The 13,244-nt window shown below is 37.1% G+C and overlaps 1 protein-coding gene across 3 annotated transcripts in view; it reads left to right on the top strand.

Moving 5' to 3' along the window:
* Positions 1 to 12,881, top strand: part of RGPD4 (RANBP2 like and GRIP domain containing 4) — a 33,610-nt gene extending 20,729 nt beyond the window's left edge. For all 3 annotated transcript variants that reach the window (XM_058851767.1, XM_058851760.1, XM_058851775.1), the window contains 9 exons: positions 3,659 to 3,826; positions 5,191 to 5,283; positions 6,158 to 6,354; positions 6,751 to 6,979; positions 7,461 to 7,559; positions 7,728 to 7,870; positions 9,393 to 9,666; positions 9,785 to 10,119; positions 12,304 to 12,881. In XM_058851767.1, the coding sequence (XP_058707750.1) occupies positions 3,659 to 3,826; positions 5,191 to 5,283; positions 6,158 to 6,354; positions 6,751 to 6,979; positions 7,461 to 7,559; positions 7,728 to 7,870; positions 9,393 to 9,666; positions 9,785 to 10,119; positions 12,304 to 12,609 (1,844 nt within the window). In that variant the 3' untranslated portion in view covers positions 12,610 to 12,881. The remainder of the gene's footprint in view (positions 1 to 3,658; positions 3,827 to 5,190; positions 5,284 to 6,157; positions 6,355 to 6,750; positions 6,980 to 7,460; positions 7,560 to 7,727; positions 7,871 to 9,392; positions 9,667 to 9,784; positions 10,120 to 12,303) is intronic.
* The last annotated feature ends 363 nt before the right edge of the window (positions 12,882 to 13,244 follow it).

Below are 13,244 nucleotides of genomic sequence, written 5' to 3'. Positions count from 1 at the left end.
AATCATTCCTTCCAATGCACACATGCAAGAACTTTTCCTACCTCAAATTGATTATAGTTTTATATTGGGGGTATATGGCAGGGGGAATGTATTTAAAGAAACAAACAAAAAAAGCCTTTCTGGTACTTAAGACTTCTTCACATCTACTTTTCTGATAATTAGATTATGATTATATATTTAGTGATTTATTTTTTACAGTTGATGATTGTCTTCAGTGTTACTTTTTGGTCTTTGAGCTCTGACTTTAATAGTAAAGGATTTTGAGAGGTTCTTCCTGAATTAGGTTTTCAAGCCTATCCAATGCAAATATAATACAAAGTTTTCTCATGGGGAACTTCTTCTGGGGGAGTAACTTCTGAGTTGTGCTGGAACAACATTCAGAAGAAATTGAACCTCATAATAGTTCTACATTTCCATGCATTATGTTTCTCTCAGGTCAGATCATAAACTTATTGTTAGTTCTTGTTCCAGTTTTGGCTGGGATAAAGTTAATTTTTTCTCAGTAGCTGGTACAGTGCTGGGTTTTGGATACAGTGTGAGAGCAATGCTGATAACACAGCTGCTGAGCGGTGCTTACCCTAAATCAAGGACACTTTGTCCCATGCTGTGCCATTGAGGAGGTATACAAATAAAGGCTGATAGGGAGCTTTGCTAGGACAGGTGACTCAGAGTGGCCAAAGGGATATTCAGCACCATAGAACATCATGCCCAGTTTATAAACTAGTGGAGTTACCTGGAAGAGGAGCCAGTAGGCATGTGGGAATGGAGTCTGGTATTGGTGTCTGGCATTGGTCAGCAGCTGGTGAGCAGCTGTATTGTGCATTACTTATTTTTCCTTAAATTTTCTTTTTTCCTTTTAATATTATTATTATTATATATAACTTCCATTTTAATTATGAAACTCTTATCTCCACCTACAAATTTTATATGTGATTCTCCTCCCCATTCCACCAGGTTACAGGGTGTGAGCCAGCAGCTCTGTGGTGCTTAATTACCAGCTGGACTTCAACCACACCTGGGCTTTACAAGTTTGAGTCATGTCAATTGCAGGCTACATACCTGTTACATGCTTTAGGGTTTAAACTGGTGCTTTCCTCTTATATTCAGAAGATGTTCATTGATTGGTGCATGAGAGGAAATATCAGTATTGTGACTAGCTAGAGAGATTTAGGCCTACCTAGTCTTAATGTCAGTTCAAACAAAACTGAAAATACAGTACAGCTTTGAAAAGGAATGCTGTGCATGATATTGTCCTGAATTTAGTTTCTTCCATATACTAACAATGTTTTGTGTGGTTTTTTTCACTCAGAGTAGAAAGTTATATTATCTTAAAACCAAGTCTTTTTGGAATACATTGTATGTATGCATGGCTTTTTGTTTCAGGGCTGCCTGTGAAGATATTTTTAAGGTGTTTGGAACAGTAATCTTTGTTATTGAAGTCTTTTATAATTTTGAGTAGATCTTTGGAACACTAGAATATTATTCCAGTTTGATAGATCAGTTTTATGGAGAACTTTACATATTGACTAATCTGAAGTGACCTTAAATGCGTTTTACTTATTCAGCTATTTTGCCCAAAAGGTACTGGAAGAGACTGCATGAGAGCTCTTTTTTAATGCTGTCAAACCTGATGAGCAATGAGTGTGGTGTAAAACATTGGAATAGTGTAATTGTTGCCACGGCTTCTAGCTAGATTTCTACTGCTCAAATTAAAGAAAGCACATGCTTTTACCATCTACCTGATTGACTTGGAAGAAATGTTTTGTTATATTCAAAGATACATTTTTGAAAATTTTCTAGTTCTTAAGGAAAGCTGTTTTTTGGTGTAGGACTAAATGCTCCACACTTAAACCTCAGGTGAACTTGGTGCAAGCCTAGTCCAATTGAGATAATTGCTTAGCTAATAGGAAGGAGTAAAACACATGGTAATGTGCAGGCTATCTGCATATCTTCATAACACAGTACTAAATGTACTTCTAATTAAATTAGCTAGGGTGAGTGGGTTTTCTGGATAAGATGCTGAGAAGATGTATGAAAACATTTATATCCTGTAGTCATGATATAAACTTAGAAATTTGCTGTTTAAGGATCTATACCTACTTTCTCCAAGCTCAGAGAATTTACTGAGATCTAAAAATCTGGGCAAAAAGAATTAATCTGCAAGAGTGTGCTGGTGATGGCTTTGAGTAACTTTGTAGCTCTGGTGTATCAATGCTTGAAATGATCAACTTGTAAACAAAGGTGGGGCAAAGACTGCAGAGGTAATGCTCAGAAAAAATATGTAAGTTTGAATCAATACTTGGGATTTTGCTGTTACTTTACTTCATACTTAATATATACTTCCTTAATGTACTGGAAGATTAAATAAAAAGTAATGAGAACTGCTTTTAAAAAGCAGACATTTTAGCATATTAGCTGTGTCAGAGGATCAAAGGACATGTCTGTAAACGTGTCTCTTCTGTCCTTTTCTCCTCTTGCAATGATAAGTTAAACTGTACGATCAGAAAAATCAGTGATTTTCAGGAACTGGGTATTAGTTTGGTTTCTAGCTGGAGATTTAGGTTTCCTCTGATTACACTGTGCCACATATTTACAAAATTATTTTTTAATGAAAAGCACAGTGAGCTTTTGAGATCACCCGTCAGATTCTAACTAACTTAAATACAGACAACAGATAATAGGCTGTTAGCAAATAGGCTGAGGTAAGCAATCATTTTGTTCTTAGAAACAGCTGTTGTGGCTATTGATGTGCTTATGAGTTTATTCTTAAAAATAGTTCACAGATTTATTTCTTAGACCTTTATCCCCAAACTCCCCTTCTCAAAACAACACTTAAACCTAAACAAGCAGAATCCTAAACAAACCATACCTTATGTTTAAACTGCTGTATTCTCCCTCTTTGCTTCCATTCTCTCATAATAAACTCAAATATTTGTTTCCAAAGCTGTCTTACATCCATATGTTTTATCTGCAGTTTGCTCTAGGTTTTACTTTCAGCTTTTGCACTGATCATGCACTGTTCTCAATATTGGTGGAAGGAATAATTTAATGTTGAAGGCAAGAAGACAAAAAGCTAAATAATAAAACCAATGGTGATACTTCCTTGCTACAAAAGCTAATTAAATAGGCTGAAAGCAATATTTTTTGTTGTTTGATAGTGGAACTAAGAATTACTTTACTTTTGTAAAACTGAAAGTTTCAGCAACAGCTATTATGGTAAATTTAGATTAGCTAATAAAAAGCTCATTCCATAAGTTATCTGAAATGAGTATTATTCAGTTGCTTGGATAGGTTGTTTTACACAACTTCACTTTTTTCAGGCCTGAAGTTTGCTTGTTTACCTCTGTTTGACACCTCTGTTTCTCTTCTCTTAGCTGTCTTATTTGATATGAGGGCTTAATTAAACAATCCTTTTAATAATATAAAGATGTAGCCAAGTTTTGTTTTAATGCTTGAATTCCAAAAGCAATAGAACAGCATGTAAGTGTTGCTGTTCTGTCCTCACCTCCTGTAAATTTGATTTTTGTTTCCTGTCTATCAGCAGAAAATATGTAGTCCTTTAGAATTAACTCGGTTCCATAATAATGTGAGGTCAAATGTTATTTCCTGTACTGAAATTGTTCAGTTTTAATAGTTTGTTCAATTTCTGTAAAAAAAGCTGAGAAGACTGCAGTGTCAGAGGATGATGTTCCATCTGATGAGGTCGTAATAGTTTACGAGTTAACGCCTACCCCTGAACAGAGAGCTCTTGCTGACTTCCTCAAGCTCCCTTCAACATTCTTCTGCTACAAGAATAAGCCTGGATATGCGAGTGATGAGGATGATGGTAAGGAATGTCAAAATTTGTGTTTGTACTGCCTTTTTATGGGGAAAGGTTGTAATACACTGCATTGGTGCAGCCCCACCTTGAGCGCTGTGTGCAGTTTCGGATGCCTCTGTGTAAGGACATCAAACTGTTTGGAGGGTGACCAAGGTGAACAGCCTTGAGTGGCTGAGGTCACTTGCTTTGTTCAACTGGAAGAAGATAAGGCTGAGGGGTGACCTTGTCACAGTCCAGAATTTCCTCAAGGGCATCAGCCGAGGAGGAGGTACTGATCTCTCTCTGCTGCTCAACTATAGGACACAAGGAAATGGAATGAAGCTGTTGGAAAAGTTTGGATTAGGAAAAGGTTCTTCTTTGAGAGGGCGGTCAGGCCCTGGAACAGGCTCCCCAGGACAGTAGTTAGAGCAACACGCCCATCAGAGGTCAAGCAACATCTGGGTGATGCACTTACTCATATGGTTTGGTTTTAGGTAGTTCTACAAGGAGTAGGGAGCTGCAGGTGATCCTTATGGGTCCCTTCCAACTTGAGATACTCAGAACTGTTAGAACCATTAGACACTGAAATATTTTTGTCTGGGCCAATGGGAAGTAATCCTGTCAATGTCCTTCTGGCCAAAGATGTACACTCAAGTCTTCAAAACAGAATAGTATGGTGGAGGCTCAGGAGTGATTAAAGGGTATTTGTTTGGTGTACTATGGGTGTTGACATCATTACCAAGGCAGTTGGTTAGGTAAGAGGTATTTGAGCAAGAGACCTACTTTAGTATTTTGAGATAAATACAAAGCATTTTTTATTTAAAAAAAAAACAATCTCAGGTTCCCTAAATGTTACACTAATGAGTTATTTTTCTTCTAAAGCAAATTCCTAATACTATTAGTAAACTTACTTTATATCAAACTTTACTACTTGTAATTAAGATTGGTTGATTTATTCAGCAGCCAAGACTTTAAATGGAAGTTCTAAGACATTGAGATCTGAGATCATATTCAACAGAAAATGGGAGAAGACAAGCTCCCTCCCACAAGTACCTGAGCTTGCAGGTTTTTATGTAAAAAAATCTTCAGTCTTCTTTCCCAAATCTGTTTAGTGGTAGTCTTAATAAAATCACTTAATAAGAAATATGTTTTCTAAAAAAAAAACAAAAAACCAAACCTGTGCCATGTATATGTAGCAATCTAGACTGAGAAAAAATGTTAATAGCACTCTAGAGCACATGTAAGCAAAACTGGAAGTGAAAGCTTACTTGTTGACTTGCGTAACTCTTAAACAAAAATTACGTATGCCTGCTAGCCTTGTGAGTTGGAAGGGCTTAACAGACTTCTTTGACCTAGAGTGTGTCTGACAACTTTTGTTTCCTCTGTTTAAGATGAAGACTATGAAACAGCTGTTAAGAAACTTAATGGAAGACTCTATCCCAGTGATTCAGAAGAGAAAAAGAAAGGGCAAGGTCCTGTAAAAGGTATATCTTAATAAATTTTAATTACTGTGCTTCATGTACTGAAACATAAACTCATATGAAGGACATAGGGCAGAGATTAGTTTTATGTTTTCTGGAGTGGTTTTTAGAAGCAGAGATGCTGGATGCAGAAAACCTGCATCTCAAAGTACAGAGTTAATCTCAGTAAGTTGAACTGTTAGTTAGCAGTGAAGGGGTACCTGAAAGAGAAATATACATTCCAGGTGACCTCTAAACAAGAACATCAAAGTCTCTTCCTATCTTGAGCTCTTTCTGAGTATGAAAAATTCAGCTTGGCATGATACTGCTCAAGAGAAAGTTGTCTACATCTTTGAATACTTGCTACTTCTGCAGTTACTCAATTTAAGCTTGGGAGTTAATGTTGTTCAGTCATTAAAAAGAAAGCTTTTTAATCTCTATACTAAAAATACAGGTGTAGATGACTTGCACCTGTGTGTGCACACCTTGCAATGTGTGTCTGACATTGTTGCATAACTTGAAGTGTGGGTAGGTACTTCTATAACTGAAGTCTGGGGGTTTTTTGAGGATATGTGCTAGAATGATTAAGCCATCTGGAATATGAAGAAATCTGATACTGAAGGAAGTCAGTAGTAGTGGCAGCTGCATGATGTAGCTCTTCATCATTGCATGGAAGTTCTGTGGTAGCAGTAAAAATCCACAGACGTATTTTCAATTCTAGTCACCCAGGTTAGGTTATTTAGTCTTCCACTATTTAAACTGTAATGCTGTCTGTGAAACTCATGAAGTCTGTCTTTAAATTGATCTGGCTATTATGAGGTTAATTTATAATGTAGGGGATAAAAATTATTTCAGTATTGAGCTGCCTTCACAGCTATTTTCCACTAATTCTTTATAGCAGGCCTTGCAGGAAAAAGTGAATTGAACAATGAAGGAGAATGTGCTGCTACTTGGGAAAAGAAACCTGCTCCTGAGGAGAAAGATGAAACAAAAGCTCTGCAGGTTCCTTCTACATCTGTTTGTGGTGTCAGTGCTGATACTGAAGGTGACAGTCTGGAAGACTCAAAGTCAGTGGCTGAAATTCAAGAAATGAAAGTAAGAGCTTAAATCTTTACTGAACTTCTTGTTATTAGGCTTGCACAGTTACTTCATATATGTGTGAGACAGTACAGTTTTAGAACTAAAACATCCAGTGGGGAAAAATCATTTGATGCACAGCTACAAAAAAACTCAAGTGTCTGCCAACACTGGAGGTTGGATTTCAGGGAATAATAGTATTTTTTTTGAAAACAGACTACTTCAAAGATACTTCAGTCTCTTGTCAAGTTAACATCCTTATGTTATAACTGTAAAACTTCAGAAAGCTTACAACTTTTCTTGGTGTTCTTTATTTTTTTATAAGGACTGTTCTTAGACTTCTAGGGAGGGGGTTTAATTCCTAAGGTCTTCTAACTTATTTACTTATTGCATAACTTTTTTGATTAATTGCAGGAGAACGAAGTTGCAAGCTCAAGTGACTTAGTCTGTACCAGTAGGGAAGAAATACCTGCTCCATCAAGAGATGAGGTGACAGTATGTGTCCAGTCAGGTACCAGCAGTGAAGAATCACATTCCACCACAGAAACTGTGCAAGTATCACAGACCTTACCACGAGCTGAAGACAAACCTGTAGATTTGTCAACTAAAAAGGGTGATTCAGATGGTTCAGAGTCAACACAAGGTAAGGTCAGGAGTGTGCTCTGAGTTTTTTTTGTAGGAAACTGTGCTTTTCTGTGGATCGGTTTACCTAGCGTAGTTGCTGTCTTGGGGAGAATTAGTACCCATACTGAATTAGAAGTGTAGATACCAGTCTGGTAAAAATGTGTATGTATCAAATTTTGAGTTCAATTTTGCTACAACAGAACAATGCTAGTGTCTATTATGTCATTTATGTATCATGGACGTTCATTAGTTTACTGTTAAATACCACATGAGCTCTGGGGATCTGCTTGTAAGTAGTATTCTGTAACTCACACAGTCTTGGGCCCTTTCTTAAAACCATAATAGATAGTCATTATGACAAGTGTCATTCAAACTTGAAATTTTATTTGGTGTTAAAAAATGCTGTACACAGTTCTTCAGTTTATTCTTGTGACTACATAAATGTATTTTCTTTAAGAAAGTAGAGAAAAATGTTTGATTTTCCCCTTTTTATTTGATAGAAAACAGAATCATCTCATTTGGTTTTGGCAATACTGCAGGCCTGTCATTTGCAGATCTGGCATCCAAAAGTTCTGAGGACTTTGCTTTTGGTTCAAAAGGTGAGTTCAACTAGTCTCTGAGACAAACCTCAGCTGGACTTTTGCTTCATACAATATACCTTTTGTGCACAAAATTTCTGCTGATCATTAGAAACAACAATTTTTTTGCAAATTTTTGTTGGGAAGTTAAAAAACCAAAAGTTTAAAATGTAATTCTCTTCATTGTAGATAAAAACTTCAAATGGGCCAATACAGGAGCAGCTGTGTTTGGAGATACCACCCGTAAAGCAGATGAAGATGAAGGTGGTAGCGATGATGAAGTAGTACATAGTGATGATATCCACTTTGAGCCAATTGTGTCCTTACCGGAGGTAAGGTGACTTCTGGAATATAAAACAACATTAAGATGAGTGTTTTTGCTAATGCAGCAAGCTTTAAAATATGTTTTGCCTAGTTGACTTTGCTTTCTGTGTTGTTGTGCGGAGTTCTGCATATTTTACACTATGTTGAAGCCCCTGTTGATTTAAATCCTAGTACAGTGTAGCCCTGGGGAGGTGTCTGGTGCCTTAGTTAAAATCTTCAACACTGATTTTTTTATAACTTGACTGAGAGTTGGATCAGGATGCAAATTTTTATGCCCAGCTTGTAAAAGTTAAACCATTTATATAGCATAGCTGAAAATCAGGAAGGGGAACTGAATAACTGCTAGTGCTTATACAACTCAGCTGTGGCTTTGTATCAGTGACTTGTAGATTCAGTTCTGTGAAAGCCATGCCAACTAAAAATTTTTTCTCTAAGCTAGGCAGGAGATTTCTAGAATCACTAAGCAAGAAGATGTACAATTAACATTACCTAAAGGCTAACTTAATTTCAAAATAAATGTTTTTCCAGAAGTAGGAGAACCTTCAGCTTTGAAGGTAGCCTTATAACTTACTGAGACTTCCCAGTTACTCATGTCTTGATTTGGTTTTCAGCCTAGTAACCATTTCAGACTCTTTTGATATATAGTCATATTGCCTGACCTTTCTATAAATAATAAAGTTTAACTATAGATTAGTAAAATTATTGAGCAAGGCAAATAGAGCACAAAGTAACAGTATGTAGTGCCCTTCAATTTGAACAGCTCATCTGATCTATTTTGTAACATGCCTTCAACTTCCTTTTTTAAAATTTGGTGTGCCTTTGCTCATCTGTGTGTCATGTTATAACCTCTATGACGCTTTTCTTCTCTGCTTCCATTTTTCAGTTTCACAAACAGTATTTTGTCACATATTTCTTCAGTTCTCTCAAGCGTTCCATATCTTTAGAGAAGTGCTGACTAAATGAGATTAGAGACCAGTAAATGCATGCATAAAGTGAGGTGGAGGTACGGCTGTCAGGCTGAAGTTTTGCATACTTGGTGTTTATTCTGTTCAAATGCAAATCAAATTCTTTAACAATGTTCTAAAGGTAACTCCTGGAATCATAACCGTACTTTGTCTTCACTTCTCAGTGTGCATATCATTCAGCAAACCTGAAACCTGGGAAACTTGCTGGAACACTTTATAAAGTATTGGGGTTTTGTTAAAAGAAAAAAAAAACCCACACATAAAGAAAAACCCAACCAACCAACCCACTCCCAAAGCAAAACCAACAGACACCCACCAGAACTATGTGTAGTGTGGTGAAGGAGGCTTGCAGAGCTGTAATTGGTCTCAAATAGTAGAATTTATTTGGCTCTTAAATTCTGAAAATGTTTTATCCATTTTGGTGTGCTCAGTGGGGTGTTGGAGAAAAGAACACACTGAGTAATTTTCTACTGTAATAGATCAGAATGTTCAGAAGGATGTGTAAGAACTGATATCTTTCTAGGAAATCACAGGTACTCAGTCTACTGTGCTGGTTTTTTTTTAGGTGGAGGTAAAATCTGGAGAAGAAGATGAAGAAATTCTCTTCAAGGAGAGGGCAAAACTTTACAGATGGGACAGGGATGTTACTCAGTGGAAGGAGCGTGGTGTTGGAGAGATCAAAATACTCTTCCATACACAAAAGAAATACTATAGAGTCCTAATGAGAAGAGACCAAGTTCTTAAAGTCTGTGCAAACCATGTTATCACCAAAGAAATGAACTTAGTGCCCTCTGATACATCAAACAATGCTTTCATTTGGACAGCCACAGATTATGCTGGTGAGTTTTTTCAGGTGGTCTTCATTTTTTCTAGGTGGTCTGTAGTTTCTGTGTTTTGTTTTCCCCTGGAGATTATTACAAGATGAAGCTAAACAGACCTTCTTGGATTTATTTTCAGATGGTGAAGTAAAAGTAGAGCAATTTGCAGTCAGATTTAAAAGCCAAGAAATGGCCAATTCTTTCAAGAAGATGTTTGAAGAATGCCAGCTAAGCTTGTCAGAACTACAGAAGGGGCACTTGTCTCTGGCAGCAGGACTGTCAAAGGACACCAACCCTGTTGTTTATTTTGAAGTTTCTGCTGATGGTGAGCCTTTAGGACACATAACCATGGAGCTGTTTGCAAATATTGTACCTCGAACTGCTGAAAATTTCAGAGCCCTGTGCACAGGAGAGAAAGGATTTGGATTCAAGAACTCCCGCTTTCACAGAATAGTCACAGACTTTGTGTGTCAGGTAAGCATAAAAGGAAAACTCTTCACTGAGAGAATGAGATTCTTCTTGACTAACTATATAAAATGACTTATACAGAGTAGCACATTCTTGTTGGCAGCATGGATCCACTGTGCAGGATATTCTCATCTGTCCTTTCATTACAAGGCAATGAGAAATGATGCAAGCAGCACATGATACCCTAAGATGCTTTTCACCTGTGCCTGCCAGTGAATGCTTCAGTGCTTCCTAGTACTATCATGTCAGAGTGGAAGGAAAAAACGGAGGGAGTCCTCTTAAAATAGACAAGGGGCCTGTTGCTGAACAGGATCACCAAGGAAAGTAGGTGTTCCCAAAACTACCATTCATCCTTCTCTTTCTCCAGAGAGGAACTTTCTGTATGCTCACCTGTTAAGAAAATTTACTTTCCAGGCTTTTACTGGACTTTAAAAGTACACTTTGTATTTTAGATAATGTGCACTTTAAAACTGATATTCCAAATATCATAGATGTTAGGTTTCAATCTAAAACAAGTCTTCTAGATCCAAGTACCTGGCCTGTTGCCTAAAACATCAAGTTTTATGCTGAAAGCATCAGCCTGCAATACATTCTGTAATCCCAGGTAGACAGTGTTGGTTTTAAACCTTTGTATGCATTTAGTAGCCCTGGCAAGTTTCATAAATGATGAAGGCTTAGGAGATTGATCATAGCTCAACTATACCTTTCTTAAAATTCTCATGAGTAGTTCATCAAGTTTTAGTATCTTGGAACAGGCAATAATGAACCAACATCAGTACATGCTATGTTAATGATCTGCATGTCACTACATCCCCAAAAAAGAGGCATGTAGATGACTTTCTACAAGCCCATATGTATACAGTAATGTAGGAACATAAGACACAAAAGTAATAGGAAGAACATCAGCATGTTGGAGCAAGTCCAGAGGAGGACCAAGATTTTTAAGAGGGATGAAGCACTGGCCCTATGAGGAAAGGCTAAGAATATTGAATTTGTTTATCCTGGAAAAGAGAAAGCTTAGGGGTAACATAATGGTGTCATTCCAGAGCCTGAAGGGAGCCTACAAGAAAGATGATAGGAAACATTTTACAAGAGCATGTAGTCACAGAACATGGGGGGAATGGCTTCTAGGTAAAAGAAGGTTTAGAACTAGGTATTAGGAGGAAGTTGTGTGCTGTGAGGGTGGTGAGACACTGGAAGTAGTTGCCTAGAGAAGTTGTAAATGCCCTATCACTGTCTGTGCTGGATGGAGCTCTGAGCAGCCTGGTCCCAGCCCATGGCAGGGGAGCTGGAACTAGATGATCTTAAAGGTCTTTTCCAACATAAACCACTCTGTGATAGTATATGGATGGTTTGTTGTCACCAGAGTAAAATATTAGCCTGTCTTTTGATTATCTGTCTTTATGTGTCTGAAGTACTTCATGGCTCTTCTGTTAAACCTTTGTGCCTTTCTTATAAACTCATTTAGGATTTAAGCTTATTTCAGGGTATTCCACATTCTATAAAGGGGCAGACTCTTTTAAAACAGTTAACTGCACCATGTGTGCCTTGACAAAGTGATCTTTCATCATATTACATGAGTATATTTTAAGTTTGCTCTGCTTTGCCTGGACTTTCTTGAGATACAGTGAGAAGCTCTTCAATGAGAACTAAGGCTGTACAGATACAATTTACATTGTCACCTTTATGTATATATTCAAATTATCAGGAACCAGAAGTTTGCTACCTTCCAGAAAGATAAAAGATATGCCATGCTGCTCAACCAGTTATGTGGCAAAGCTGTCTGGAATTATGGGTCACTGCTACATTAACCTTTTTCAGAGGTGTCTGTGCCTCCAGGGGCTAAACAAGGACAGGTCTTCAGTGAGATAATGCAGGTCCAGGCAGCTTCCAGGGCCAAGCAATGCAGGCAGTAGGAAAGACAGGCCTAGAGGAATGTCACTGTGGGGAGCAGGAAGATAAAATGTGTTTAGAATAAACAAGTGATAAACCTTCTACCACTGCTTCCCTTACGATGAACAGACCTGCTAAAGCTGGGAAGCCCAACTTCCAAGCAGATGTTGATACTTGTGAAAATGAAAAATTAGTTCTTCCAAAATAAAGTCTTTACTGTTGAAAGGAAATATAATTTTTGGATTATGTTTTGGGACTTCTCAGTTAATGCTGTGTCTGGTTTTTTTTTCTTTTTAGGGAGGAGATATAACAAACCATGATGGAACAGGTGGACGGTCAATTTATGGAACAGCTTTCGAAGATGAGAATTTCATAGTGAAACACACTGGTCCTGGACTGTTGTCAATGGCAAATAAGGGCAGGGATACAAATAATTCTCAGTTCTTCATAACACTTAAAAAAGCAGAACACTTGGACTTCAAGCATGTGGTATTTGGGTTTGTGAAAGATGGAATGGATGTTGTGAAAAAGATCGAATCCTTTGGTTCTCCTAAAGGGCTAGTAAATGGAAGAATTGTCATTACAGACTGTGGGCAAATATAGAATTATTTCTTTGAGTATACAATGTTTTAGCAGTATAAATCAGTACTTAGATGTTATTGACTAATTATTTCAACTTCTTAAAATGGACACTTCTGATGTATAAATGTAAAATTACAGGTTATAGTTGAATTTTTTATGTGTTCTAATTGATTTTTTTTGCATGGTAAATAAAGTTCAGGCACTGGCATATTTCAGATGTATTTGTGTTATCCTGACATATTTGTATTAAGTGTCAAATTTTAAAAATTAAATCCTAGTCTTGTTAAAATAAATGTCTTGTCTTCACTTTGGTTTGTTTAAAAGAAAATAACTTGCATAACTTGGTTCTTGCTCTCATGAAGCTCTCTTGAATGTGCAGACTGTAGATGCAAATTGCTGGAAAGTACACTGAAGGCCTTTGAAAATTATTGGGTATTCCAGGGTGCAGAAAGCAGGCGGATGCTGGTTTGTTCTGTGTAGTTTTTAAGTGATTGATCAGTGTTTTCCTAGAACAATATGCCAACTTTTTTTGGTTTTCGTACTTAAAGTATTTCTAAAAAACTGGGCAAAATGATAAACATCTACTTCACGTTGGGATTTTACCTGACATAATTTAAGTATAACCCTCTGACTCTGCTCAGTGTTTATTAGCTCTG

Source organism: Poecile atricapillus, chromosome 1 (assembly GCF_030490865.1).
Source record: "Poecile atricapillus isolate bPoeAtr1 chromosome 1, bPoeAtr1.hap1, whole genome shotgun sequence".
In the NCBI taxonomy this organism is placed as follows: domain Eukaryota; kingdom Metazoa; phylum Chordata; class Aves; order Passeriformes; family Paridae; genus Poecile; species Poecile atricapillus.
Note: the sequence above shows the minus strand (reverse complement) of the source record. Positions and strands in the feature narration are given on the sequence as shown.